General features: G+C 49.1%; 1 protein-coding gene across 2 annotated transcripts in view; it reads right to left on the bottom strand.

Annotated features, from left to right (window-relative positions):
* DPYSL2 (dihydropyrimidinase like 2) overlaps positions 1-26,815 on the bottom strand; it is a 122,423-nt gene that overhangs the window by 59,736 nt on the left and 35,872 nt on the right. The window contains exons 1-3 of one of the 2 annotated variants that reach the window (XM_003272889.2): positions 19,468-19,930; positions 15,713-15,801; positions 13,786-13,970 (exon numbers count right to left, since the gene is read on the bottom strand). In XM_003272889.2, coding sequence (XP_003272937.1) covers positions 13,786-13,970; positions 15,713-15,801; positions 19,468-19,506 — 313 coding nt within the window. In that variant the 5' untranslated portion in view covers positions 19,507-19,930. Of the gene's footprint in view, positions 1-13,785; positions 13,971-15,712; positions 15,802-19,467; positions 19,931-26,815 lie in introns of those variants that run through there. The other variant, XM_003272890.3, reaches the window with a different exon arrangement.

The raw sequence follows: 26,815 nt of genomic DNA, 5'->3' as shown, positions 1-26,815 counted from the left end.
CAAGACATGCTGATCCAGGTGCTTCTGACAATTCAGAAAACCAGGACCAAGCCGTGGGGCACCGAGCCTGAGCTAATAAGCAGCAGAGTCGATAACTGGCATGAAGGTCTCCCAGCTCCATGAAGATGCATCATCAAGAAGGTTGGGCCTCAAATTCTTTCCATTACACTTCATGTTTCTCCTTGGATTATCTCCATAAAGGAGAAAAACAATACCCAGAACACAATTCCAACTCTGAGAAATTGTCTGATCTTCCTCCTTGTCTCTGCCACTCCTCAAAAAAAAAAAAAAAAAAAAGAGGCCAGGCGTGGTAGCTCTCACCTGTAATCCCAGCACTTTGGGAGGCTGAGGCGGGTGGATCACAAGGTCAGGAGATTGAGACCATCCTGGCTAAAATGGTGAAACCCCATCTCTACTAAAAATACAAAAAATTAGCTGGGCGTGGTGGCGGGCGCCTGTAGTCCCAGCTACTTGGGAGGCTGAGGCAGGAGAATGACGTGAACCCGGGAGGCGGAGTTTGCAGTGAGCTGAGGTCAAGCCACTGCATTCCAGCCTGGGCAACAGAGGGAGACTCTGTCTCAAAAAGAAAAGAAAAGAAAAGAAAAATGCCATCTGCCCGTGGTGTTTCCCAAGCAGACATGGGAGGTGCTGAGCCTAATGAACCTCATAAAAGCCCACACCAAAGCCATTCAGAGAAATGCAAAAGATGAGAGCCAGGCAAGGGCAAGGCAACCTGGAAGCAGCCTATGTGACAGAAATCAGCTCAATCTGGCCCTGCGTGGAAGAAGGCTCCCGGGCCTCCCAGAAGAAGGATTAAGTTCAGTTGATGAATGCATGGCATCAGTTACTCCTCTTCATTGCTCTCCAAATCCCCCTCTGGGATGCAAGGGGAGATCTAGGGCATCAATCCAGGGCTTCTGTAGGACAGAAGAGACACCCAATATACCACCGCCTTGGTGAGCATCTTCCATGCTGGGTGCAGCCTCCCACTTAGTAGGAGATGTATGATATCTGATCATTTTCTCCCTATATATTACAGAAAAAGTACTTTTAAATAACAGGTGGATAGAAGGGCAGGATAAAACTTGAACACCAAAATCTTTCTGTTCTTCCAGGATGGATAGGAGCCCTGTACCTGAGGGCAAACTCAAGGTGGGTGCTGTGTCTGGGATTGTTGTAAAGCACCTGGCACAAGGCTGGGCACAAAGCAGCTTTCATGAGCAGGCTGTCTAACTGCTACAAAGCAAACGTTCCTCTCGCGTTCTAGGATCTGCAAGGGCCATTGGCCCAGGGCTTGGATTGGAATCCCAGCCCTCGCACTTGCAGGCTCTGTGGCTTCAGGCAAGTCACTTCACTTCTCTGGACTTCTCATTACTTCATTTATAACAGGAGGATAAGCCTACCTATCTTCAGGGTTGATGGAAGGATTAGAAATGGTGTATGCAGGGCTTGCGTCCCACAGGTTCCCGATAAATGATATCAATTATCTGCTCCCTCCAAACTCCTTTCTTCTAACCATCTCTTGTGAAAAAGACGGAATCACACAACTCCCACCCATGACTCCCGGCAGGTCTGTGGAGAGGTCCAGAGAGCAACTGCTAGAGTCATCCCCTTCCCGAGCTCATTGGAGGACAAGAGGACTCAACATGGGTCCTTTAGAGTGATGGATGCCTGGGTTTGCCTAGGACAGCCCTGGTTTCCACTGCTGTCCTGGAATAATTATTAGTAGGATATAGAAGTGTATTTGTTTGGACAAGAACCTAAACGTTCATCCTACAAAGAGGGCTAAAGCCCCATCTAACTGTGCAAAGTGACACAACAACACGCCACCAATGCTGTGCCCAAGCTGTGGCTTTCTGTGCAGTTTCCATTTAAAACTCTGAAGCTAAAGTTGCATTTCCTCCAAGAGATTAGGTCCTCCCTCACTGGGCTCAGAGTTGGCTCCAAAATATCTGTCAAGGCCTCAGGGACAGTTTCCTCACTCAACTCTCTCCTTGCTTTAAGAATGGACCCGTCCTACCTGCTTTTTCATCCCCTGTGATTTCTGCAGCTAATGAGCTAAGGCACAAAATAAATAAATAACAGTAATAATAAAAAAAAAACCTCCCAGCTGAAGCAAAAAGGCATGAGATGTGCCTGTCCACACAAAGAAGCTGCTCACCTTTGCCAGAACTGGCTAATAATGGGTCCTCCCTTTGCTTTCAGTTCTGCTGGGTCCATACTATCCCTTGGTTTGACACCACAAAAGAGGAAGGAGCCACCAGCCACACCCGGCTGGAGAGAAGAGAGCTCTGCCCTCTGCCAGGCCTCTCCCACGCTGCACTGCTGGGCATGGTAGGCCCTACATGACTAAATCCTTCCTTAGCCGAAACACCCACTGGGGAAGAATTTGTCACCAATACTTCCAGCAGCACGACCCTGCAGCCCTGCCTGGAAGCTCAGCAAACTGCAGGGCAGGGGGGAGGAGGGCAGCGGTCTGGTTCAGTGAGGAATGCAACCCCCCTAGCAGACAATGCAAGGAATCCACCATGAAAAACGGAGGGGCTTGAATTCAACAGCACAGCAATAGACACTTACTAAGTTGGCCTCAACTGAATGCCAAAAAAGGCTGAAAATTCAAAGACAGCAAGAGTTATTGATTTGATGGGCTGTTTTCTGGGAACACTGTTTTACATCTGCAGGGCCAGATGTGTTGTCAAGAAAATCAGGCTCCAAATTCTCCAGAGATTATTTGGAGGAGGAAAAAAAATAGCAAAAAGTAAAATTTTTATTTTCTTGCGTAAGAAGTCTTCTTACAGGATTATAAGCTCTATAAGCAACATTATACCTTTTTTTTTAAGATGGGGTCTGTCTCCCAGACTGAAGTGCAGTGGCACAATCATAGCTCACTGCACCCTCAAACTCTGGGGCTCAAGCAATCCTCCTACCTCAGCCTCCCGAGCAGCTGGGACTACAGGTATGTGTCACCACGCCCAGCTAATTTTTTATTTTTATTATTTTTAGTTATTGATTGATTGATTGATTTTGGTAGAGACAAGGCTTCACTTTGCTGTCCAGGCTGGTCTTGAACTCCTGGCGGCTTCAAGTGATCCTCCCACCTCAATCTCCCAAAGTGCTGGGATTACAGGCATAAGTCACGATGCCCAGCCAATAAGAAAACTTCTTATACATCATTGTTTTTCCTGCTATGTTCAAAACACAAACTCATGTACACGGGCTTGAAGTTGAAACAATCCTTGAGACCTCTTCCTGATCTCACCAAGTGACAGTGAAGTGAGATAACCCAGCTGGAATCAGGTGGCATGCAACTGCATCTTTGGTATATGAAAGATGAACAGACGAACGGTCAATTGATAGATTAGATAGACAATAGATATATACAGATAGATTAGAAAGATGATAGATTAATGATAGATTAGGATAAATAAAACAGATAAGTGATAATCAACAGATATAGAGATGATGGATTAAATAGAGATGATAGATGTCATATCGATAGATATAGACTAGATAGATATATATCAATATATAGATAGATTAGATAAATGATAGGTAGGTAGGGAAATAGATAGATGGTAGATTTGGTAGATGATCATTTTGTAAGCTTCTGGTGGCCACCTGGCTATAGACTTCACCTATCCCAGGTCATGCTAGATAAATATGTATTAATAGATAGATAGACAGAGATAGATGACAAAAAGATAAAAATGGATATAGACAGATGTGAGAGAGAGAGAGGGAGATCTTTTCACACATGTTCCAAAGGTGTCACAATGATTACTTTTCAATAGTATGGTACAAAAAAACTCACTTTTTCCATAGCCCTAAGACATAAGAATTGGTTGTCTCCATTTTACAGATGTGGAAATAGCCATCTAGAAACACATTAGGATGATCACACTCAAACAGAAAGCACTAGAAAGAGAAGTTAAACTTAGATCTGATTCTTGGAGCGCTCCCATCCTGTCCTGTTGAGTTACTTACAATCCCATCTTCTGAAGCCTGGTCCAATAAACTGTGCCCAGCTGTGGGAGGGGGGCTGGGAAGGAGGTGAATGGCTGCCTTAAGAGTCCATGATTCTATGTTATTATCAGGCCCTTTTGATTTTTGTCTCACAGGCTCCCCACAAGGAAAGATTCCAGTCCTGACCTATCATTAGAGAGTGATTAGGTCATAAACACTACAGATTCAACCTAAAGACAGTACAGTTTTCTCAGGGAAACCAGCACAGCAGGTGGCCACAGGCTGGGGACAGCAGTCCACATTCCAGTTCCCCTCTGCCCCCGGCACCCACCCTGTCCCACCAGCCAGCCCTGCTCCTGCTCATCACCACTTACTCCAAGTCCTAACCAGTGCCCTTTTAGGGAATTAGCCAAGTAAAACCTTCCCGAACACCAAGGACAGCAACTGAAGGAGGAGGCTCTTTCTGGTGAAAATTAGCTCAGCCCCTCCATGGTTAAGCTTCTGGGGAGCATCTGGCTGTAGAATCTACCCTGGCCAGATCGCAACAGTGTGATCCCACTCCCTTCATGAAGAGGAAAGGACAGAGCAGGGAGCAGAGGGCAGCTCTGGGTTTCAGAAAATCTTGGCAGACATTGATTCGGTTTCAACAGAAGTCCACCTATCAGAACAAGCACTGGGACCCATGATTCTTAATCCCATCTATCACCTTGAGGCTTTCAAAATGACCAATGCCAGGTCCACCTAGAACAATCAGAAGGTGTGGTCTCTGCATTTTGTTGCAACTCCCCAGGAGATTCTAATGTGTAGTCAAGGTTTTTAAACCACTGCCCTAGCTCATTGCAAAATTCTCTTAACTGGACAGCAGCCTCAGCTGCCGCAACCCAACCCCCAGCAACATCCTCTCTGTCATTAGGGGGAACACTTAGTCATATTCAAAGAAAGCTACCTCCCAAATGGGTTAACCAGAAAGAACTCTAATTTCTACTCACTGTCACTCCCCTTTATCATTACCATGGCAGTTAAGACGCTCTAAAAGCAAGGAATTTGAGCAAATGGCTTCACCCAACAATCACAGAGAGTCAAAGACAGAACCCTCAAAACCCAAAGAAATCAGTAATCACTTCTTAAGAGAAAGAGAAAGGTCAGCTTGGGGAGGAAGAGGGAAAAAAAAAGGGAGAAACAGCCCTTAATGGGTGACTTGGGGTCAGAGCCATGGATGGTTAAGTCAGAAAACACAAATCCCTTGGCCACCCACAGTCAATTTTCCCTTTAAAACTAATGTACCGGCCGGGCACGGTGGCGCATGCCTGTAATCCCAGCACTTTGGGAGGCCGAGGCGGGTGGATCACCTGAGGTCAGGAGTTCGTGACCAGCCTAACATGGTGAAACCTCGTCTCTACTAAATACAAAAAAATTAGCTGGGCATGTTGGTGCGTGCCTGTAATCCGAGCTACTTGAGAGGGTGAGACAGGAGAATGGCTTGTACCTGGGAGATGGAGGTTGCGGTGAGACGAGATTGCGCCATTGCACTCTAGCCTGAGCAACAAGAGTGAAACTCCGTCCCAAAAAAAAAACAAAAAACTAATGTACCGAACAGGTACTAATGTACCAAGCACAGTGGCTCACACCTATAATCCCAGCACTTTGGGAGGCCAAGGCAGGAGGATCAACCGAGGCCAGGCGTTCATGACCAGCCTGGGCAACATAACAAGACCCCAACTCTACTAACAAGTAAAAACTTAGCTGGGTGTAGTGGTGCACACCTACAGTCCCAACTACTGGGACAAGAGGATTGTTTGAACCTAGACGTTCAAAGCTGCAGTGAGCTATGATCGCAACACTGCACTACAGCCTGGGTGATAGAGTGAGACACCGTTTCTAAAAAATAAATAAATAAAACTCTCTGCACCATTAATTTTTTAAAGAAGGGCACAATGCTCACCTATTATGGGCTGTCATAAAACGCTAAGAAAACCAACCAAAACCTAGGCAGGGAAAATGAAACAGGCGCTCTACCCTGGTTCCTGTCTTAACAAAGAGAGGGATATTAAACGAAACTACTAAAAACTTAGTGTGGTTAAGTGTTTTCTTAAGCGACTCCGTGGGTATGTGCCTGCTTACTAAACACCCTTTCCTCTACAACTCAACATGGAGGCTACACCAGGACCAGTCGCATTGCAAGCTTTGCAGGGGAGGTGGGCAGAGGGGGAGGCAGTGCCAGGATGGGGTGGTTTCCATCCTGTGCTTCCCCAAGCTCTGGAATTCTCCAGAGGCAGAGGGGCTGCCACGGGGGGATGACAAAGAGAAAGCAGAGAGGATCTGGGCTTCCCCACAGCCCACCCGCCACCCACCATTCCAACCAGAGCAGTTCTGCATTCATCAGTCTCATGTCTCAGGTGGAGGGGGTTCCACGCAAGGTTTCACATGAGAAAGGGTTGCCCCGGGACAACGATGCTAAAGCTATCATGAGTAGAAGGAGTAACAGGTCTGGCTCCCATCAGACTCATTGGGCAGCTTCTCCAGCTGCCCCCACAGCCAGCTCTGGGCATGCAGGGGCCTTAGAAAAATGGAGAGGCCACGATCGTTGTCCTCAGAAGTCTCTGCCCAACTCACTCAGCCAGGACATAGGACAAGGGCACATTCAGACACATGTGTGTCGTGGAAGCTTTCATCTAGCAATAAGGAACCCTGAGACCCGACCACTGAATGCCTGACCCTCACATCCAAAGGTCAGGCAGAACTTTCTGGAGCCTGGCATTCCCATGGGCCCCACCTCCACTCCTGGTTCCAGCTGTCAATCAGGCCAGCAGGATCGACAGGAAGTTCCCAATAGTCTGTGTGACCCAGCTCTAGGGCAAGTCAGAAACTAGGCTCTGGGATACCCCCAGTGCTGCCACTCTCCAGGCTTCATGTACAACAGCCATAGGCAGAGTAGGAACTGGGATGAGGGCACCTGAAGGGTGGAAGATCACTGCCCCAGTGAGTCAGGCTCATTTCCAGCACTGTAACTGCCAGCTCCCAGGGCCAGGTGGGGGCAAGAAACCCTGGGACAGTATGATAACTGCCACGATGTCCATGAAACAGAGTCTAGACACCCACTCAGGGATGTCCTTGCTTCTGGAAGGGCCTAGAAGTCCCTAACCCCCACAGGCCTACCCAGCCTACCTGGCTAGCCCAACCCAATGACTCCCTTCATGAGAAAGGCATTCGGTAAAGTGTACGTGATGGACCTTTGGGAAGAGCTGTGCTGTCTCTCAGGATGCTCCGTCATCCTTCCTCTGCACTGCACCAGGCATTAGGAGATCCCTCCACTCTGCTCAGTGCCAGGCATTAGATCGGCCCAAACTATGCCAAGGGGGAGGATGGATTCTTCCAGTCCAGCCATTCAAGGCCGAGATTCACGCAGTGACACCTGAGTGGACCCAGGCCCCCGGCGTCTGCTTGCAGAGGGCACCCGTGTCCTTAGGAGAAATGTGTGGCCTCAACCATGTGGAGACTGAGGGGACGAGGGGAGGAGCACAGAGAACCAGCCCACACCAATGGCCCACTGGATAACGTGGCTTTCTAATCGCCAGGCCACAGGCAGATTTTGTGGCAACAACTTTGGTCCTGGACTTTGAAACTTGGGTCTGATGTGGTCGGGCGTTTTTGTAAACACTTTCTAACCCAAGTCAAATGAGTGCTGCAAAGGGAATAATCAAAGTATCAATTACAGACACATCCATATTACAGTGTGTGCATGCGTTCACACATGTGTACTCGCCATAAGGAGGGAGCAACCCACATGCCACATGGATGAACAAATGACAAGCCGTGGATGTACCGCAGTGACACATAGGAGCCACGTCCCTTCAGGAAGCCACCTCGCCTTCCTCCCAGCCCTCCTGCCTCCATGGTGAGGCTCAGTAGGAAGAGCCGGGACAAGCCCAAGGCATGTGGGGGAATGACTGCTGGGTCCACTGTGGTGCTGGGACCATGTGATTTCTCCATGTTGTGACCCTCTGTACTTGGAGAGCAGGCTTTCTCACAAGAGGACCAATGAGAGAGCTGCTGTTCCCACCCCCTTCTGAAGAACAGCCCAGACAGAGGGAGCTGTCCCGTCCACAACCACAGGCCATGCCTGGGCTCCGGGCTTCCCCTTTCTGCCACCCTCCCCCACCATGACCAGAGCTGACCACAGGGACTCAGGGAGCTGGGGCTGCAGAGGGAGCCACTGCTGAGCAAGCGGCTGCTTCCATCAGGGTGAACACAGTCCACATCGGATACCTAAACCCTCCTCCCTCCTTGTGACACTAAGTCTCTTGGCATCACTCAGAGGAAGCAGGATATCAAGTATCGTTAGTGTATTCAGTCATTCATTCATTCACTCATTCATTCACCCATGGGCATTAACAGAGTGCCTCTGAGGAGTGAGGCCGCCCAGGCGGCAAGGAATAGGAAAATGTAAGAGACAGAGGGGCCATGATTGAACCACATGCAAGGCTGAATGCCACCTGGGCTGTGGGATAAAAGCCCAATGTTTGCGAAGGGGCCACACAGCAGCCACAGATCACAGGAGGAGATCAGTGAATGGGAAGCACCCAGGCTGGGCCACCAAGGTTGACGAAGCTTCTAGAGGCAGGGAAAGAAAGGGAGGGCATCCCTGGCTGAGATGACAATGCAAGTCTGGGCTGGGGCAGCAGGAATAGGCCACGTCGTGGAGGGTTCTGACACTTGGGCTGATTCTCTGAGCAAGAGGGAGTCACTGAAGGCTTCAGAGGAAGAAGGCGGCACAATGAAAGCTGCGCCAGAAAAACATCCTGGTGAGAGGCAGGAGGTTGGGGACAGACAGCAAGACTCCTCAGAGGACTGGGGCCAAAATCCAGGAAGAGGTGACAAAAGTCAAATCCGTGTGGGTAAGGGAATGAGTGCAAGAGGTAACATAGAGATGAAAGCAACTCAAGGCAGCACGAGGACATGAAGATGCTAGGATGACTCTGCAGATACCGCCAGCACAACCTCGAGGGAGCCCTCTCCAGGACTGGGCACCGGAAAAGCTGCAGGGAGCAGACAGGGGGTCTGACTGGGGACAGTTGGGTGGAGGTGCCTGATGCACATCCAGGGAGCCACAGCCAGAGGAGAAGTGACAAGGCTGGTGCTCAGGAGGGAGGGCCCCTTCCAGCCCTGCGGCAGCAGCACCTCCCCTACTCCTCCCTGCTAGAGTCCAATCCCCATCTCTGCTGTGCAGTGCTACCCAGGGACCAGGAAGCCTGCTGGGTGTGTTGTGCCTGATGGTGCACATCCTCTAGGGAAAGCCTGGAGTTCAGGTGAGCAGAAATAACATTCAGAGCAGTGGTTCCCAAGCCCTGGAGATACAGAGTGTGCAGATCCGGCACGGACCCCTGAAAGTCATGCTTTCAAAAAGCTCCCCAAGCACCAGATTCAAATACAGAGTCACAGTCCCCACCAGCAGATTTGCTACTTTAACCAGGTAAGGTGGGGACCCAGGAAGTGTAATGTTTCAAGATGCAGCCCCCAGAAGCAACACACAAAGCACACAGTCCGCCAGCCACACCTAGACAGCGCCAGCTCTCAGTGAATGCTCAGGTCAAGCCCTGCGGCAGCTGGGCCTGTTTCTCCGGCTGTGTGGGGGAGAGTAGAGCTCAATGTACAAGAGATGGGAGGGTGCCAGTATCCAGCAAGGATGGAATGACAATAGCTACCACGTGGGAATGTTCACTACTGGGCAGATGCTGTTGTGATGCCACCACAGTACACCTTTGTCAAAACTTGCCCCATTTTGCAGATGAGGCCACTGAGGCTGAGAGCAAAGGTGGCCCCATGGCAAGCGGTGAGGCCAGAGCTACAGGTGTATGTTCCACACCTGGCCACCTGCACCGACGCACAGGCTAAGTGTTGGCAAGTCGTGTCTGTCCTTCCGGCCTCAGTCTTCCCCTCTATAAAATAGAGGTAACTGTTCCCAGCTGCTTCCTAGAAACTCTGAGATCCTGAACTCGAATGACCATGAAGGCCCTGGGAAGTCCGTAGGGTTTTCCCCAAGCAGTAATGCGGCCGCCCCCGCAACCCCTCAGCCAGTCTGGATGCCGCCTGCAGGGTATGTCTGCAGTCTCTGCCCACCCACCACTGGGTGGAAAGGGCAAAGGGCGTTCCCCCTGCTCCACACTGAGTCCGCCTCATAAAGATCTCATTGTGCAATTCTCAATAGCAGGCTCTGTTTAATGGCAATAATATTATCTTCTGCTGCTGACATGCCATCTCCTTTTTTAAACCGAGAATATTTGGCTGTGTTTTCCTCTACATGTGGCTCCATCTCAGACAGAAAGGAGCCTCCAGGGCCTGTGACCTGGGAAACGCAGAGCCAGCAGGGAGGCAGGTGAGGATCTACCTGGGAGGGCAGGTGAACTGGTGACATGTCTGGAGAAGGCCAGAAAGCCAGGAGAGTGGAGTGCCCAGGGGCGGGGCGGCGGGGAGTTGGGAGGAAGAGGGAGATTTTTGTACCAATTCACTTCAATTGTTTATTTCAGCAAGCAGCAGTGGGCCTGTGAAGTTTTCAAAGTGCCCCAAGCATTTCTTTCTGGACTCAATATGTTAAGTCAAAGAAAGCAGCAGGTCTTAGGTGCCAATGAAGTGGCATTAAGCTATTTCTCTTTGCAAGACCTCCTTCTCTATGAAGCAAATCCCAGCCACTCACTCACTTAAAGCAATGCAGAATGTCTGGCCAGCAAACAGAAAAAGGAAAAAAATTCCTCAGTTCCTCATCTGTATTATTACCATTCCCTCCCCCAGGGAAAGGCAGGCTAGCAGAAATTCTACAGGGGTCAGTAACCATAGGTGGTTATTTGCAAGAGTAGTTAGTACTTTTCTCAGGCTATAAAAGCAATGGCATTTGGGGGTCACAATGCTAACCACACACTGCCCCCTCTGACGACTTTTACTCCTTGAGGTTCGCTCATTGGATGCCCCACTCTATAGCCAGATCGCATCACACAGCCTCCATGCAAATGCCATAGCATTCTGGCCAAGGAAGCAGAGCAGGTGGTCAGACTCCTCACTCCCCTTTCTGGACCACCTGCCCATAAGGCCATCTGCTAACTCTTCTGAGCTCCCTGGGCCAGGTGCCACACTCAGAGGGGTATGTCCCTCATCCCTAAACAGAAGAAACCCATCTGGATGAATGGAAAAAAGGCCACAGCCACTGAGCGGGAAGACGAAAGAGAAATTCAGGGTGGTGGCAAGAAGGCGATGCTCCTGTGGTGGGGAAGGGAAGGCAGGAAAGAGTCAAAAACAAGAGTGGGGGCCAAAGCGCAGGGCGAGCGTGTGGAGGGAAGAGGCAGATCCAGGAACGCAGGACAGGAGATGGTGGGCTGAGGGGTTCTTTCCAGCAAGTGTGAGAGAAAACAGGGCCTTTCTGTATCTGCTGAGCAAAGTGTACTTGATGAGAGGCAAAATCTCTCTGAGTTTCAGTGAATGGTCGAATGTAGGGGGCTGGAAAGGACTTCCAGAGTCATCTAGTACAAATCCCTCACTGCAGACGCACAGCTAGAGCATAGAGTAGGGTAGTGGCTCCAGGTCACGCAGCAAGTCAGTGTCGGAAGGGGGCCAGCACTCCAGACTCCTAACTCCTGGCTGGGGGCATTTCCCTCTCCAGTGATAGATGACACTGACCATTCACTCAAGAATTTTTTTGTTTGCTTTTCTTTGAGATGGAGTCTCACTCTATTGCTCAGGATAGAGTGCAGTGGTGCAATCTCAGCTCCCTGCAACCTCCACCTCCTGGGTTCAAAGATTCTCCTGCCTCTGCCTCCCGAGTAGCTGGGACTCCAGGAGCATGCCACCATGTCTAGCTAATTTTTGTATTTGTAGTAGATTCGCCACACTGGCCAGGCTAGTCTCAAATTCCTGACCTTAAGTGATCCACCCACCTCAGCCTCCCAAAGTGCTGGAATTACAGGCATGAACCACGGCGCCCAGCCAGAGAAATATTGTTTTTAATGGCTTATTGACTCTCTGCGACCAATCCAGGGGCCTGCAGGGTCTCCCTGTGAACTCCAAACTGAGGCAGATGATCACCCTGACTTGGCCTTCCCGGCTGACGCCCGAACAGTCTAAGCTTCTCCAAGTTCAAGTGTTTCTCCACAGCCTACCCTGGAGGAGAGGCAGAAACTCCCACAGGTGCCAGTGATTCTCCAGCAACTGACAAGGTGCAGGCTCTGCGCTCCCTAGGTGTGCATGAAAGGTCCCCCCGACATCCCTGGAAAATGGCACCCACGAGGTTAGAGGGCAACGTGTGCAGCAAGACACAAGTCGCAAGGCTTACACTTGGAGGCTTTTCTCAGTGGTGCCAAGAAAGCTGAAACAGGAGAGAGCTGTTCCTGATGCTTCAGACCCTGAAGACCAGGACAGAGAGAACACCAGAGGGTGAGCTGTGATTTAAAATGCAGGGGAACTCAGGCTAGGAGGGGATGGCAGAGCAACATTCCTCTAGCTCAGGCAAGACAGAAAAGAAGCTTCCAGATAGACCCCAAAGCCACAAGCAAAAAGACCACCACTCGGAAAAATAACCAGTAACAAAGGTTTTTCTATAGCAGAAATAGCTAAGTTCTTTCTACTTAGACCCTCTTCTGAACTGAACTGCTAGCTTTTCATATATGACAGACTCCATGTTGACTGTCACTCTTGGATGCAATCTGTTTTTTAAAATATGTATCTGACGGGCCACTATGCAGCTTGCCCACCTCCTCAAAAACAAAATGACATTTTTCAAAAGGACAATCAGTGGGCATGCTGGAATCTAGCAGTTCACAAGCAAACTCTTAATATTATGTGTGCTGTGTCACAGCGCTGTGAATACAGTTCAGATTTAGTCAAACAAAAAGCACAAAGTGGCCAGGCACGGTGGCTCACGCCTGTAATCCCAGCACTTTGGGAGGCCAAGGCAGGCAGATCACCTGACGTCGGGAGTTCGAGACCAGTCTGACTAACACGGAAGAACCCCGTCTGTACTAAAAATACAAAATTAGCCAGGCATAGGGGTGCATGCCTGTAGTCCCGGCTACTCAGGTGGCTGAGCCAGGAGAATCACTTGAACCCGGGAGGTGGAGGTTGCAGTGAGCCCAGATTGCACCATTGCACTCCAGCCTGGTCAACAAGAGAGAAACTCTGTCTCAAACAAACAAACAAACAAAAAAAGTACAAAGCCCTTGGAGCAATACGTAAGGGGCACCCAGCTGTGGGTGTTAGAAATTTTCATATCTAAAAGACAATTATCTGTGGGTCCCCCCTCAGACAGGACTGCCCAATTCCTTTTATGTTAAACTCAGCCTAGAGAGTATCGCCTCCATTTGATTTTCATATCAGAGGAACAGGAGTTCCTGCTTCAACATTTCATTTGTTGCACCCCATCCTCATTCTAAAAAGAAGCACTCTTTGGAATTTTTCTAAAAATCTCAATCAAATACTTATGCTTAATGGCTTAAAGTTGGTGGCATTGAAGATGACTTCAAATGCCGTGTTTTCGAAACCAAATCACATTCTGGGGTCAAGGAAGACAAAAGTCCACATGAAGAGAAAGCAAGAAGCCATTCATCTTATCAAAACTCCTTAGAACCATATTCTCTAGTTCAATGGGAGAACTTAAAATTTGACAGAAAATGAGCATAAATAAATAAGACAAATTGTTAACACATCCTCACCCCCTTATTTGGTAGATTGAACTGTGGCTCAGGACAACACGTTTTAGAAGGAGAGAATCAAACAACACAGACTTATTTGCAAACTCTCACACTTCCTAAGCACTACAATGATAATTTTTAAGTTTCTTACTGATCATGGTGGTTCCCCCAGCCAGGGCCGCCTTGGTTCCTTGGAAGAAATCATCAGCAGACGTCATTCCCTGGTCAGGCATCTGGAAACGAGTGTGGACGTCAATTCCTCCAGGGATCACCATCCGGGAGTGGGCCTCGATGGTCTTCACTCCTCCTGGCACAATCAGATTTTCTCCTATTTGCCTAAGTAAACAGGGTTGGTGATAAGGGTTATAAATGAAATGTGGACTCAAATGGGATCTGACAGCTACCTTCACTAACCTATAAACTATCCTCCACTCTGTGCCGTGGGCTTTTCAGATCATTGTTATGATTCATAATAAAAACACTATATACTCCTACCCCCCAGCAAGAGGCAATGCAGAGTATACTAGAAAGCAAAAGTTAAATAAGGCACCAGAGGCCCCACTCAAAGACGTTTTGTTCCCAAGAAACCCCCTAAGATCAAATGATAACAAGGCCCCAAGATATTTCTAAAAATTGTCATTAAACTTTCTTTACAACACTTGCAGTTGAGCTAATTATCCTATAGCAATTTTCTCCAGACCTGGCTGTACTTTCCAAACATTTATTTTTATCATATCCTTTTCACCAGAGGGAAAATAGGGGTGGAAGGGTGAGGTAGAACAAAACAAAGCAAAAAAAAAAAAAAAGTGAACACTATGATTGCAATGATTTAAAATTTTGGAAGCGTGTGTTTAGTTATTCAGATAATGAAAAAGCTAACAGCTGAAATATAATTTTAAAAGGCAGAAAAATGAATATTCATTATGTTGGGGGACATGATTCATTTCCAACTTTTAAAAAATATTTTTATATCTTTCTACCAATTTTTTAAAAGGAATATTAATCTAGGAGAAGTTGATAAAGTTCTAGAACAAATTGGTGATGAGTAAAAATAGTACACAGGCCTGTGCACTTCTGGGCCAGTGTCGTTCTACCAGACCAGATCGTGCCGTCTTATAATTGGGGGAAAATGGAACATGAAAGTCATGGCATTTGAGAGCCTGGAGCTGAGACTGTCACAGCAAACACACATGGAGAAAACATTAAACGTGGAAATATTAAAATCTATTTTAGGTTCATAAATCTGGGTGTGAGCTCCCAGGCAACAGTCACAGCCACTCCAGTTTTCCACTCCTCTGGACCGGTTTACAGCTATCCCTTGATGAATGCTGCTTATTTAAAAGCTGTCACTGGCTGCAGTGTTTGTCTTCAAACAGATGTGCTATTTCTCCAGAGCCCCGGGAGCTGCCCCAGTAGAAAGGGCAGGAGGATACTAGGATGAACTCAGCTTCCTTAACCCTCTGGCGTCCAAAAATATCCAAACTCAGGAATTGCCCTGTTGCTTCTCCTTTGTAACATTAACACAATAAACACAAGGGCAATCTTATTTGCACTAGTTGCCACTTAGAATAAAACCTAAAATTCCCTCAGGATTTAGGCAGTAATTTGTCTGTATTACTTAGTAATTAACTTGGTATCTTTCTTTGGCCCCTCCAACTTGGATTCTTGATGAAGAAAGCAGACGTGCTGTCTCAATAGAGGAGACTGTCTTTCACGTTTGCGTCCTTTGGGCAATCCAACCCAAACAATGACATTCTAGGCAAACCTTTAATATATTCAACATATCACAAACCAAGTATTTGAGCTGGCAACAGAAAGATATCATATCACCTCAGTTAAAAATAGTAAATTACATAATACCTAATGCAACAGGTGTACATTAATTGTTGCTTTGAATTCCCTAAATTTGAGTTTTCAAATTCACTAATTACCACCAATCAAAACCGGTTTAAAACAGATACTAAGTTGGTCACTCTCTGATGTTCCTGAAGTTTGATACTGTGGATGCAAATGGTATCTAATACTTGGGAAGACTGGAAAGTCTTCAAATACATCTGTATATCATGAGTTACACTTACTTGATCAACCCATCTTCCATGTATATGTCTGCATAGAACGACTGGTCATCATTAACAATTTTACCTCCTTTGATCAGAAGACGATCACTCTGAAACAAAGAGGCAGTAAGGTCACAACGCGTAACTGACCTATGAGAAACAGGTGCTAAGACATGTGAGCTAAGGATACATTTTCACTATTCAAAAGTGATGTTCAAAATAAGCCCATTTTGGAAAGGTTCAGTGACAAAGGTAAGCCTGTATGTGGCAACCTATTCATCACCTGATGAGTCAGAACACACAGGGACAGCTTACCCTAGATAAACGAACCATCTCTTGCAATTAGACCTTGGACTCCAAAGAAAAAAAAAAGCAGTGAAAATTATTTCATATAAAGAAGATCGGGCCGGGCATGGTGGCTCACGCCTGTACTCCCAGCACTTTGGGAGGCCAAGACGGGCGGATCACCTGAGGTCAAGAGTTTGAGACCAGCCTGGCCAACATGGTGAAATCCATCTCTACAAAAAATACAAAAAACGGGCTGGGCGTGGTGGTGGGCGCCTGTAATCCCAGCTACTCGGGAGGCTGAGGCAGGAGAATTGCTTGAAGCAGCAGGCAAAGGTTGTAGTGAACTGAGATCACGTCACTGCACTCCAGCCTGGGTTACACAGCAAGACTCCAACTCAAAAAAAGAAAAGAAGATAGTACTTTTTAAAGTAGCTTTTGGCTAAACCTCAATTTAAAAACAAACAAACAAACCAAAAAAACCACCCACATATAGGAAAGCCATGTCTTGGAAAGACTGTGTCAAGCAAGCACAATTGACCAAAAAGTCTTTTGTTACGGGATATACCACACAAATACACTGGGTTCAACCATAGCAAGGTTTCCATTCAGTATGTCCTTTATATTTGCATTTATCTTTGAGGTAAATCACAGCAAGTATAGCAAAAAGGGAGGGAAAAGATTACAAAAAATACGCCATTTATGCCACTTTAACTAGGCTGTTAAGAAAAAGGTAAACTCCCACGAATAAGTACCTGAGATAGCAAATTCTAAGATGCAATGCACCATAGATTGCTGATGCACTTATATTTTAACTGGTGATATTTATGCTAAAAAATAAAGGACAAGCAGCAGATAAAGTCTGAGAATGTGACAGAAATGCTACATTATGACTCATCGTTATTGCAAATGCTGCTGATGGAAGGAATGCTAGCATGGAGTGTTCAGTAAATATGCACCTGTATTATACAGAATGGGCTTAAACCTTGCAAGCTGAACCATACATTGCCCTTTTAATATGCACCACATTTCAAAGAATGACATTCTTTTGGCAACAGTTAACTCAAAATTCAGTTATGAAACAATATTCTCAGCAAGTGCTATCTCTCTTTAGCAGCTACCAAGAAAAGGAAATCATAGAAAATCTTTAAAAAAGAGATAAGCTACTAGAGAGCAAGGAAAAAAGATAATTTTACACATAAATACACACACCTTGGTTAAGAAAGTTATTTATTGCTCTCTAACATACTGAAAACCAATAAGATCATTTTAATTTTGTACACTGCAGGGTCCTTGATCCTCACGTAGACTTTGGAAAGCCAAAGGAGAATAGCCAACAATAATTTCTGCACCTGTATAAGGTAAGTGTAAAGACCTTTACAAAGCCTTGCACATCATGACATCAGAGCCTCGAAAGAAATCTGTGAGGTGGATGAGGCCAGGTTCTATTCCCATGACACATAAGGAAACTGAGGCTCAGAGAGGTTAGGCCACTTGCCCAGGTCACTCAGATCAGTGCACTTGTCCTCTGTCTACAATGATCTCCACTTCTCTCCCAGATCTCTATGCTTCCATGGAATAAATATCACCTGGAAGGCAAGGAGAGGCCTCGCCCTTCACCTCCTGCCTCCATAGTCACTGTGGTACCTGCCCCAGCCATTACTGCGAATACCCCGAGCCAACATGATGCCAAGAAAAAAAGTGAAACACCACACCCCCGTTCACTCTAGTGCCTTCCAGAAGGCTCTTACATAAGAGGCTGCCAGTGGTGAGGGAGGGAGGAATCATGCTGTAGGTCCTATGATAATGCAACCAGATTTTTTAAAGGGTGTGGGGCGGGGGGGGGCGCTCTTTAAAAAAAAAAAAAGTCTTGTTGGTTGTTTGCTTTTAATTTTTTTTCTCCCCACACTGTCAAAATGAAGCTGCCTTGTTCATTCACGAAGACAGCAAATTATTTGAGGCTTGCTGCAAATCTGCTTTCCATCCTCCCTCCCCAGTCACCACTCCTTCCTCCAGCGCAGTGAACACACAAGGGTGGGTGCCCCGTGCCCGGCCCTTTGGGATCTTGGGTCTTTCGCCTTCAAGAAGCTAGCGCCCTTCTTCAGATCATCCTAGAAAATCCTCTGAGCACACGCCCCCTCCCCTATGCATTTGCTCCCCTTCTCTCTCCTGCGGATGGGTGTGCCCTTGTGCACGGAAAGGAAGCCGGGGTGCCCATGGCTAAAGAGAAAACCAGAACCAAAGAGCGTCCCTATATCCAGCCCTAAAGACACATCCTGACTGTTTTAAAAGACTCTTTCGATCTCTGCCTCAGTCCTGGGTTCTACCCGGGAATCAGCTGGCCGGTTGCAATTGCACATCCTTATATAACAATAAATTTCCCTGGCGTTCCCCCCTCCCTGGGATTTCACTGGGGATGGAAAGAATAGGACGAACGAATTTTTCCAGGAAAAGATGGGGAGAGGGCGGGAGCAGGGGAGAGGTGGGAACAAGACCGGTGTTGATCTCTGAGGCATCGCTAATTCACGGCACAGACGTTTTCCCCGTGGTTTGCAAGCCAACAAGTCCAGGCCCCAGCACTGCGCCGAGTCCTCCGGCCGCCGCGATCATTGTCTGGCCGGGGCCGGGCCATCTGCTCCCGCGTCGCGCAGCGCCATTAGCGCCCGGCCGCTCGTCGCGGTCCCCGCGCCCACCCTGCAGCCCGCTTTGTATGCGCCAACACGGACGCCTCCTGGGCGGCAGAAGGGGCGGAAAAGAGACAAGAAAACGAGCCCGAATCCCCGCCAGGGCCCCAGCCCCGAACTACAGGGCGAGAAAACCGGGGGGGACACCCAAAACCGGTTCCTGGCCAACAAGAAGCCCCCGCCTGGCCCCCCGCCTTCCTCCTCTGCTCATCACCTCGTCCCTGTTTTTCCTTCCCGTTTCCACATCATTCCGGTACACCCTGCCCTTTTCAGCATCCCTCTGCTGTCATTACGCCTTCGGGCTCAAACCCGCTCCTTTTTCCAAGGACCCGGAGAAGGCTCCAGAAAGCCGTTTTTGGGTGGGGGCGGAAGACCCGGGGAGGATCCAAGTCCCCATCTCCCAACCGCTGCTGGAGGAGTCCAGCCTCGCAGCACGCAGCCCAGAGAACAATATCCGAGCTCCAGGCATGCATATTCAATCTGGCATCCATTTGCTTGCACCCCGCAGGCCGACGCTGCAGCATCTCTCACTGACAATAAAAGATAGACTGGGTCTGGCGCCCTACCTAAGGCTACCTTCGTGCACTCGCGCTCCTGTTCAATGCCTTGCAAACGATGAGACTTCTAATCCTGGATCACTGCATCTCCCACAACCACCACCACCATCACCATCGCCTCCGTTAGCAGCAGAAAAGAAAAAAAAAAGTTCGGTCCCTCTCCTTTCCCCTCCTTTTTAAAAATTCCTTAGACCTTCTGTGCTACAAAAGGTGGCTGGCCGACCGCAGATTTCCCAAGTACCAAACTCACCGTGATGCGTGGAATATTTTTCTTCCCCTGATAAGACATCTCTCTCCTGGGAAAAAATTAATTTCAAGAGGGCAGCTTTAAGGCAAAAATTGCCGGGAAGGGGACTTGGGTTTTTTTTTTGTTTGTTTTGTTTTTTTCCTTTGCAAGATTGAAAAAGGTGCAACCGCTTCGCTGGTCTTGCTATTAGGAAATTTCAAGAACGTAAGGGATGAATGCAATCTTCTGTCTCTCTTTCTTCCTCTCCTCCAACACAGCCCCAGCTAGGGCGGAAAAAAAAGAGAGAGAGAGAGAGAGGGAGAGAGAGAAACAGGAGGGAAGGGGGTGGAAATAAACTACAGCAATAAAAGCCTCGGTTCAAGTCGGCCACCGTGGCGCATGCGCCGCCAGCCACTCCCTTTCCTCTCAGGCAGAAGCCATCCGCTTCGAGAGAGACGAGCAGCGATTGGCCGCGATCCTGGGATATGCAAATTTAGGCCGGTGGGGCGGGGCGCGGCGCGAGAGCGCGAAATGCGGCAGTGAGTTGCCGGGGGCGGCAGGCGGCGCGGGCGCCCGCGCGGGGAGCGCGCCTTTCGCGCGCTTTTTTCGGGCCGGGGTGGTGGTGACCGGCTTTGGCGGCGGCCCCAGGCGCGGCCTGGGCCACGCGGGGACAATGGAGGGGTGGTCGTCGCGGCCGGGGGGAGGGGCGGGACCCCGAGACGGCGGGGCTTCGGGGCCGCACGCACTCGCCTGCGCGCGCCCCGGTCCCTGCCCGCCTGCGCGCCAATCCGCGGAGGCCGCCGCGGCAGCCCCGCGTGGGGTGACTGCGCCGAGCCAATGGCTTCGCTGGCGGCGAGCGCGCGACTGCACCGCCGGCCGGCGCCGCGCAGCCCGGGAGGGCGCCCGGGCCCTCCTCCCTCGCCGTTGCTGGCGCTGAGCTCGCCTGGCCACCGCCCTGGCGCGGCTGAGGACTCGAACGGCGGCGGGCGGGAACCCGACGAGGAGGGCCCGGCCACGCCCGGCCCCGGAGAGGGCGGCTGCTCCCCGGGAGCGTCCGGGCCCGGCTCCTGGGGGCGGGGAATGGGCGCGGGCCGAGGGGAGGCTACAGAGACGGGATCTGGCCCGCGTGGAGGCGCCGGGCTGCAGGAAATGAGAGCCCGGAGGAAACCCTTCCAACTCCAAGCCGGGAAGGAGGCATCCGGGGAAGGCTGCGGGATATGGGAAACCCCGCCCTGAAACATCCTTTTGTGCCTTCCGGCCGCGAGGAACTTAGTAGGGCGGAGGAATGGGGAGCAGCCGCAGCCCGCCGAGGCCGAGATGGCCCGATGTGGGCTCTGTGCGCCCGCTTTACGGTCACGCCCACCTCGGCCCCCTGAGGGGTGCGTGGGGGCGCAGCGCATTTCGCTGATGCCTGCAGCGCTGTCGGGGGCAGCTGCTGGGATCCCAGCGCCCCGGGGGCCTGAGGGTTTACAGCGCCAATGGATGGGACCCACACCGCACCGTGAGGCGGACAGGAGGAGATGAGCTGTGGAGGAGCAAGAAAGGAAGAGTTTATATCCCACAGGAAAGGGAAACTGAGTCTTGGGGAAAACCTACTGAATCGGAGTTAAAATCAAGAGTGTCCTGACTGCCCAGGCATAGCCTAGTCACTTTAAACGGCACTCAAGGCCCCTTCGTGGCCCTAGCAATTGAGCAGGCCTGGGACCCCTTAGCTTTGCCTGTCCAAGCCATGCTGGGATGCTCTAACTTCAGGGTCCGTGGGAAAGAAAAACGCTGATCCAGTTGATACTCAGGAATCTACTGGGGCCAATCCCCGTGGGAGGCTGCCCTGGCAGGTACAATAACTAAAACATCTGGACCAGCCCTCGTAGCTCTCGGGCTTCTCTGCTTGAGGTCAAAGGATACTTAGAATCCCTACGTAATCATGGACAAGGGGGTGGGGGGAGAAAGTATGTAATTGGCTCACACCTGCTCAGCAAAGCTTAGCTAGATAAATACAGAATAATTCGAGCTGCTGTGGGCCTGACTTCCAATCTTTCTGCCCTTCACCACCTTAGCCACTTTAGGGGAATGTCTGGCCTTCCACACTCAGAGAAGGTGTAAAATTCTCCTTTTCACTCCTATATCTCTAAAAGTCTGAAGTCCCAGAAAGGAGCTGTAGGGCACGCAGAAAATTTCACTGCTGGTTAATTCATTCAAGTTCAATTCAGCTGTGCATCTGAAAGAGAAAGTGAAGCACTTCCCCCTCCAGCAATCTGATATGCTGCAAGCAAGGTGAGATGATGTCGGCAAGTATTGCTGTCAACCGGTAATGGTTAAAGTCACGAGTCTGAGAAAGCTTAAAATACGCCTTTCTACTTGGCCTTTCTGCTTATGAAAAACCAACAGTCAGTCCCAGCTTTGCGGAAGACAGGGCAGTGGAGAGGAGTGTCCTATTAGCTCACAAAAATACTACTTGGCAAGGGAATAAATAACGAGACTCTAATTTAAAACAAAGTAACCTCTAATTACATTGTTTGTATTCTTGTTGTATTCCCTACCCCCGTCCCCGTTGTTTGAGCTTAATGGGTTTAAATATATCTTGTTATTTGCCAGTTTACCATAGAATCGTTTGTTTTGTAATAAAAGCTTCCAAGAGCTTCTGTGTCTCATTGGCTTCAATTGTATAGCCATTGCTATGAGGTTCTTAGTCCGTGATAACTGACGTTTCCACTCGTAAATATCCAAAAATGTAAGGTATAAACTGATTTGTCCTGACTAGAGCCTAAGAGAGTATTGGGCACATAAAAGATACCAAACGAATGGTTTAAATTGACCGAGGAAGAGAACTGTCCGCAACCTGCATTTCTTAGCATATTTACCATTCAATGCAATGAGGAAAAGTAAAAAAGGGCCGAGGAGAATCTTCCATCTGCTTTGCACTGATGAAGGTGGAAAAAAAAAACCAAAAAAACACACAGATAAACAGACCTCACACTTTTACTTCAGAGATCCTTGTAAAGACAAATGAGAGGCTGGGCACAGTGGCTCACACCTGTAATCCCGCACTTTGGGATGCCAAGGCAGGCAGATCAGTTGAGCCCAGGAGTTGGAGACCAGCCTCAGCAACATGGAGAAACCCCGTCTCTACAAAAAATACAAATATTAGAGACAGGCTGGCCAACATAGTGAAACCCCGTTTCTACTAAAAATGCAAAAATCGGACGGGCATGGTGGCTGGGGCCTGTAATCCCAGCCATTCGGGAGGCTGAGGCAGGAGAATCACTTGAATCCGGGAGGCAGAGGTTGCAGTGAGCCAAGATAGCGCCATTGCACTTCAGCCTGGGCAAGAAGAGCGAAACTCCATCTCAAAAAAACAAAAACAAAATAAATTAGCTGGGTGTGGTGGTGGGCACCTGTGGTCCCAGCTACTGGGGGCAGGGGAAGGTTGGGGCTGAGGCAGAAAGATCAGTTGAGCCTGGGAGGCCGAGGCTGCAATAAGCCATGATAGTGCCACTGCACTCCAGCTTGGGTGACAGAGTGAGACCTTGTCTAAATAAATGTTTCTTATACTTTCTCTAGAAAAACACTCAATGAAAATTTCCTGTAAAATTATGAATCATTATTTGTGAATCTAATATTTGTACCTTTTCTCAGGCATGACTTTTCTGAATTTTTAAACATTAAATGCATGCCAAACATGAGAAAGCAATGTAAAATTGCCTGTTCCGCAATCACAGCCCCTTCCCAAACCTCCACTTTCCCATACTTTTCTCCTAGCACCAGAAAAGAGCCAGATGCGGTACCTAAATGAGACAATGGTTTAGTGAAGTGGTAACATCCCGGGCATTCTGCATGGTGTGCAGGAAGGGAGGACCTGCCTGAGCAGATCCATGAGTGGGAAGAATGCATTTTAACCAGATGCTATATCAGAGTCTGACCCCTGTCTTTTCTGCAGTTTCAACTCCCCTCCCTGGACACTTACTCTGTCCCCATGCTCAGTGGGTGCACGCACACAATGTCAGAGCAAACTTCTCACTGCCCCTGAAAACAGTGTGCCCTCCCTAATCTATGTCTTGCCCTAAGCCGTTCTTTTCCCCTCCCTCCCTCTAAAGCAACTGAAATGTTACCTTGTCTATGAAGTTTTCCCCATCCTACCCCCGCAGCCTTGAGCACTCCTTCCTGTGTTCAGCTCTAGTATAACACCATCACTCTGTAATGACTTGCCCATTTCTTCCATCAGGCCATGACTCCTAGAAGCAAAGAGCCCCCTCTTCTTCCAGCCACCAGCACACTGCCTTGTCTCTGGCAGGTGCCCTTAACATTTGGTGCATCAATAAGTGCTGTCATTGCTATGACGAGGACAAAAGGTTCTTGCACCAAGGTGAGTTTTAATGTCAAAAAAAAAAAAAAAAAAAAAAAAAAAAAATCCCCAATGTAAGCAAGCCTTTCCCTTAGGACTATCACTTTTTTTTTTTTTTTTTTTGAGGTGGAGCCTCACTGTGCGCCCAGGCTGGAGTGCAGTTGCGTGATCTTGGCTCACCACAACCTCTGCCTCCCAGGTTCAAGTGATTCTCCTGCCTCAGCCTCCCAAGTAGCTGGGATTACAGGTGCCCGCCACCACGCCCAGGTAATTTTTTTTTTTTTTTTTTGAGACGGAGTCTCGCTCTGTCGCCCCAGGCTGTAGTGCAGTGGTGCAATCTCAGCTCACTGCAAGCTCCGCCTCCCGGGTCACGTCATTCTCCTGCCTCAGCCTCCTGAGTAGCTGGGACTACAGGCGCTCCCCACCACGCCCAGCTAATTTTTTGTATTTTTTAGTAGAGACAGAGTTTCACTGTGTTAGCCAGGATGGTCTCGATCTCCTGACCTCGTGATCTGCCTGCCTCGGCCTCCCAAAGTTCTGGGATTACAGGCGTGAGCCACCGCACCCAGTCAGGAATATCACCTTGCCCGGCCTTCCTTCTTGGCAGCCTCCCCTTCTCCAAGCCCCTGAAACTCCAGGAGGACCTAATGTTATTATTAACAGCTTATTATTCTCTGTGGGGCTGTAGCTGCCTAGATTTTAAGCTCCGCCTCCCCTAACAAAACTGCTATGTATCACCAAGCCTGGAAGAACACAGGGAGACAGCATCCAATCCTAAAATGAAGGTCGAAGTCATACAAGGTGTCTCTAGTAATTTTTTCTCAATTTCTGAAACTGTCCTTTACTCCATCCTCCCATTATTCTTTGTACATCCCTGTGTGATCCCATTCATCGCAGTAAACCACCTACACAATACAATCCTCACCGACACCATAACTAGGTGAGTGTGATTTTTCTTCCATTCAAGGTTTGAGCTCACAGGGAAGAAAAACTCTTTCAAAAGTCTTACCCATTCCTGGCCAGGCGCAGTAGCTCATGCCTGTAATCCCAACACTTGGGAGGCTGAAGTGGGTGGATCACCTGAGATCAGGAGTTGGAGACCATCCTGGCCAACAAGGAGAAACCCCGTCTCTACTAAAAATACAAAAACTAGCTGGGCGTGGTAGGGGACGCCTGTAATCCCAGCTACTCAGGAGGCTGAGGCTGGAGAATCACTTGAACCTGGGAAACGCAGGTTGCAGTGAGCCGAGATTGCGCCACTGCACTCCAGCTTGGGTGAAAGAGCGAGATTCCTTCTCAAAAACAAACAAACAAAAAAGTCTTACTCATTCCTTATCCTTACAGAGGACCTGAAAAGGCTGGGGGCTCAAGCAGGACTGAATGCAGGGAGGGAGGTATGAGTGGAGGCACCCAGCCAGCCCTTTGCACATGTTTACATCATCCAAACTGCAGGGAAGTGGGGCTGGAGAGATGCAGACGTAACTCCAGTGCCCAGGGCGGCTGTGCTGCTCTCAGTTCCTCAGCATCTGCCCGGAATGTGTTCCCTTCCTGACTAGCCCACCACCACTCTTGGTTTCGTGTTCCCCTTTGGGGAGCTAGAGTAGCCATTTCTGCTTCTGTGGCGCCCTGGGTCTCTCCATTAGTGCAATGCTCAGAATTTTACAGAGTAGGGGAACTCCAAAGCAGAAACTGCTGACAAAACAGAGCCCAGAGGTGGCAAAGAAAATCCCCAATGCCGAGAGTGCTGCAATTGGATGCCAAGGGCTGTGGCCTCTAATGCAGCCTGCAGAGAAGGTTGAAATGAATGCGGCAGTAAGGAGAAGGTACTGGAATCCTTCTTTGCCAAAAACAAAGGGCATTGACTAGGACACTTGAGCTGGAAGTGATGCCTTCTTTACTGCAGATGGAATCAGGCAATGACGATCGTTTTCTTTGTGTGTGTAGCTCTGAAGGGTCAGAGACTGCGGATCGGATCGGAACCTGCCCACTGCCTTCCCCTGTGGCTGCATCCTTTTCGCAGCAGTGACGGTGATGACAAATGAGGGTCAGCAGTGACTGGCCCTCTGAAACAGATGCTGCTTTGGCTAGAACTGGACAGACTGCCGGCCAGCATGGGGGCTCTGCTAGGATTCTGTGGACACATCCTCCCTGCAGGAAGACAAGAGGCTCATCTGTCCAAATCCTGCTGGACAAGAGGGCACAGAGGAAGCATGCACTTCACAGAATCTAGTCGACTCGGGCTTTCTCTTATCCCCAGTTAGCACACACACCTCCTGAAGAACTCCTGCAATGCCACCCTGCACCTTTTTCTCTGGGTGGCTACAGATTTTCCCTGGGGTCTTTCTATCCCTGATGGGGACAAAGGGCACCTCGCTCAGTCATCGTGCCTCAGGCCCGCCCTCTGGTGGCGAGCGAAGAGTGTGCGCGTGGTCCCCTGCGTGCTGGTCTCCAAGCCAGGGCAGGGCTTTGGAGATGACTTGTTTCCGTTGGTGTGCCCAAGTACTCCCCTCCGTCAGAATCACCCTGGGCCTCAGCTCAGACATCCTGAACAGAATATCCGGAGGTAAGTTCCAGGAAGGTTTTTAAACTAGTCTACTTCTGGACACTTAGCAACAGATCCAGCCCACTCCACCCTCTATTTATAGAAGGAGGAAAACATGGACTAGGAGGAAGGGCTCACTCCCTACCCAGTGAGGGCTCCACTCACCACAGGGCATCACTGGTCTGCTCTTTGTCCAGGGGGAACATTATGAAAGAGTGGTAAATATTATCACTCTCATTCCACTTGTCTGCCTTCTGGAAACAGTACAATCTTCTAAAATATTGTTAGGTTGTCAGTGAGGAGGAAATTAACATGTATTGAGCACCTACCATGCTCTACGCATGGCACTGAGTGCTTTAAATACATCTGCTCTAATCTTCTCCAAAATCCTACTGGGTAAATCTTCAGATCTTCATTTTATAGACAAGGAGAGAAAAGCACAAAGAAACCTCTTGTTCCAGGCCCAGATTCTAATTTGGGTCTGTGTG

The sequence above is a fragment of the Nomascus leucogenys genome, chromosome 8 (genome assembly GCF_006542625.1).
Source record: "Nomascus leucogenys isolate Asia chromosome 8, Asia_NLE_v1, whole genome shotgun sequence".
NCBI classification, from domain to species: domain Eukaryota; kingdom Metazoa; phylum Chordata; class Mammalia; order Primates; family Hylobatidae; genus Nomascus; species Nomascus leucogenys.
The sequence above is the reverse complement of the archived record's forward strand: the minus strand, read 5'-3'. Positions and strand labels throughout refer to the sequence as shown.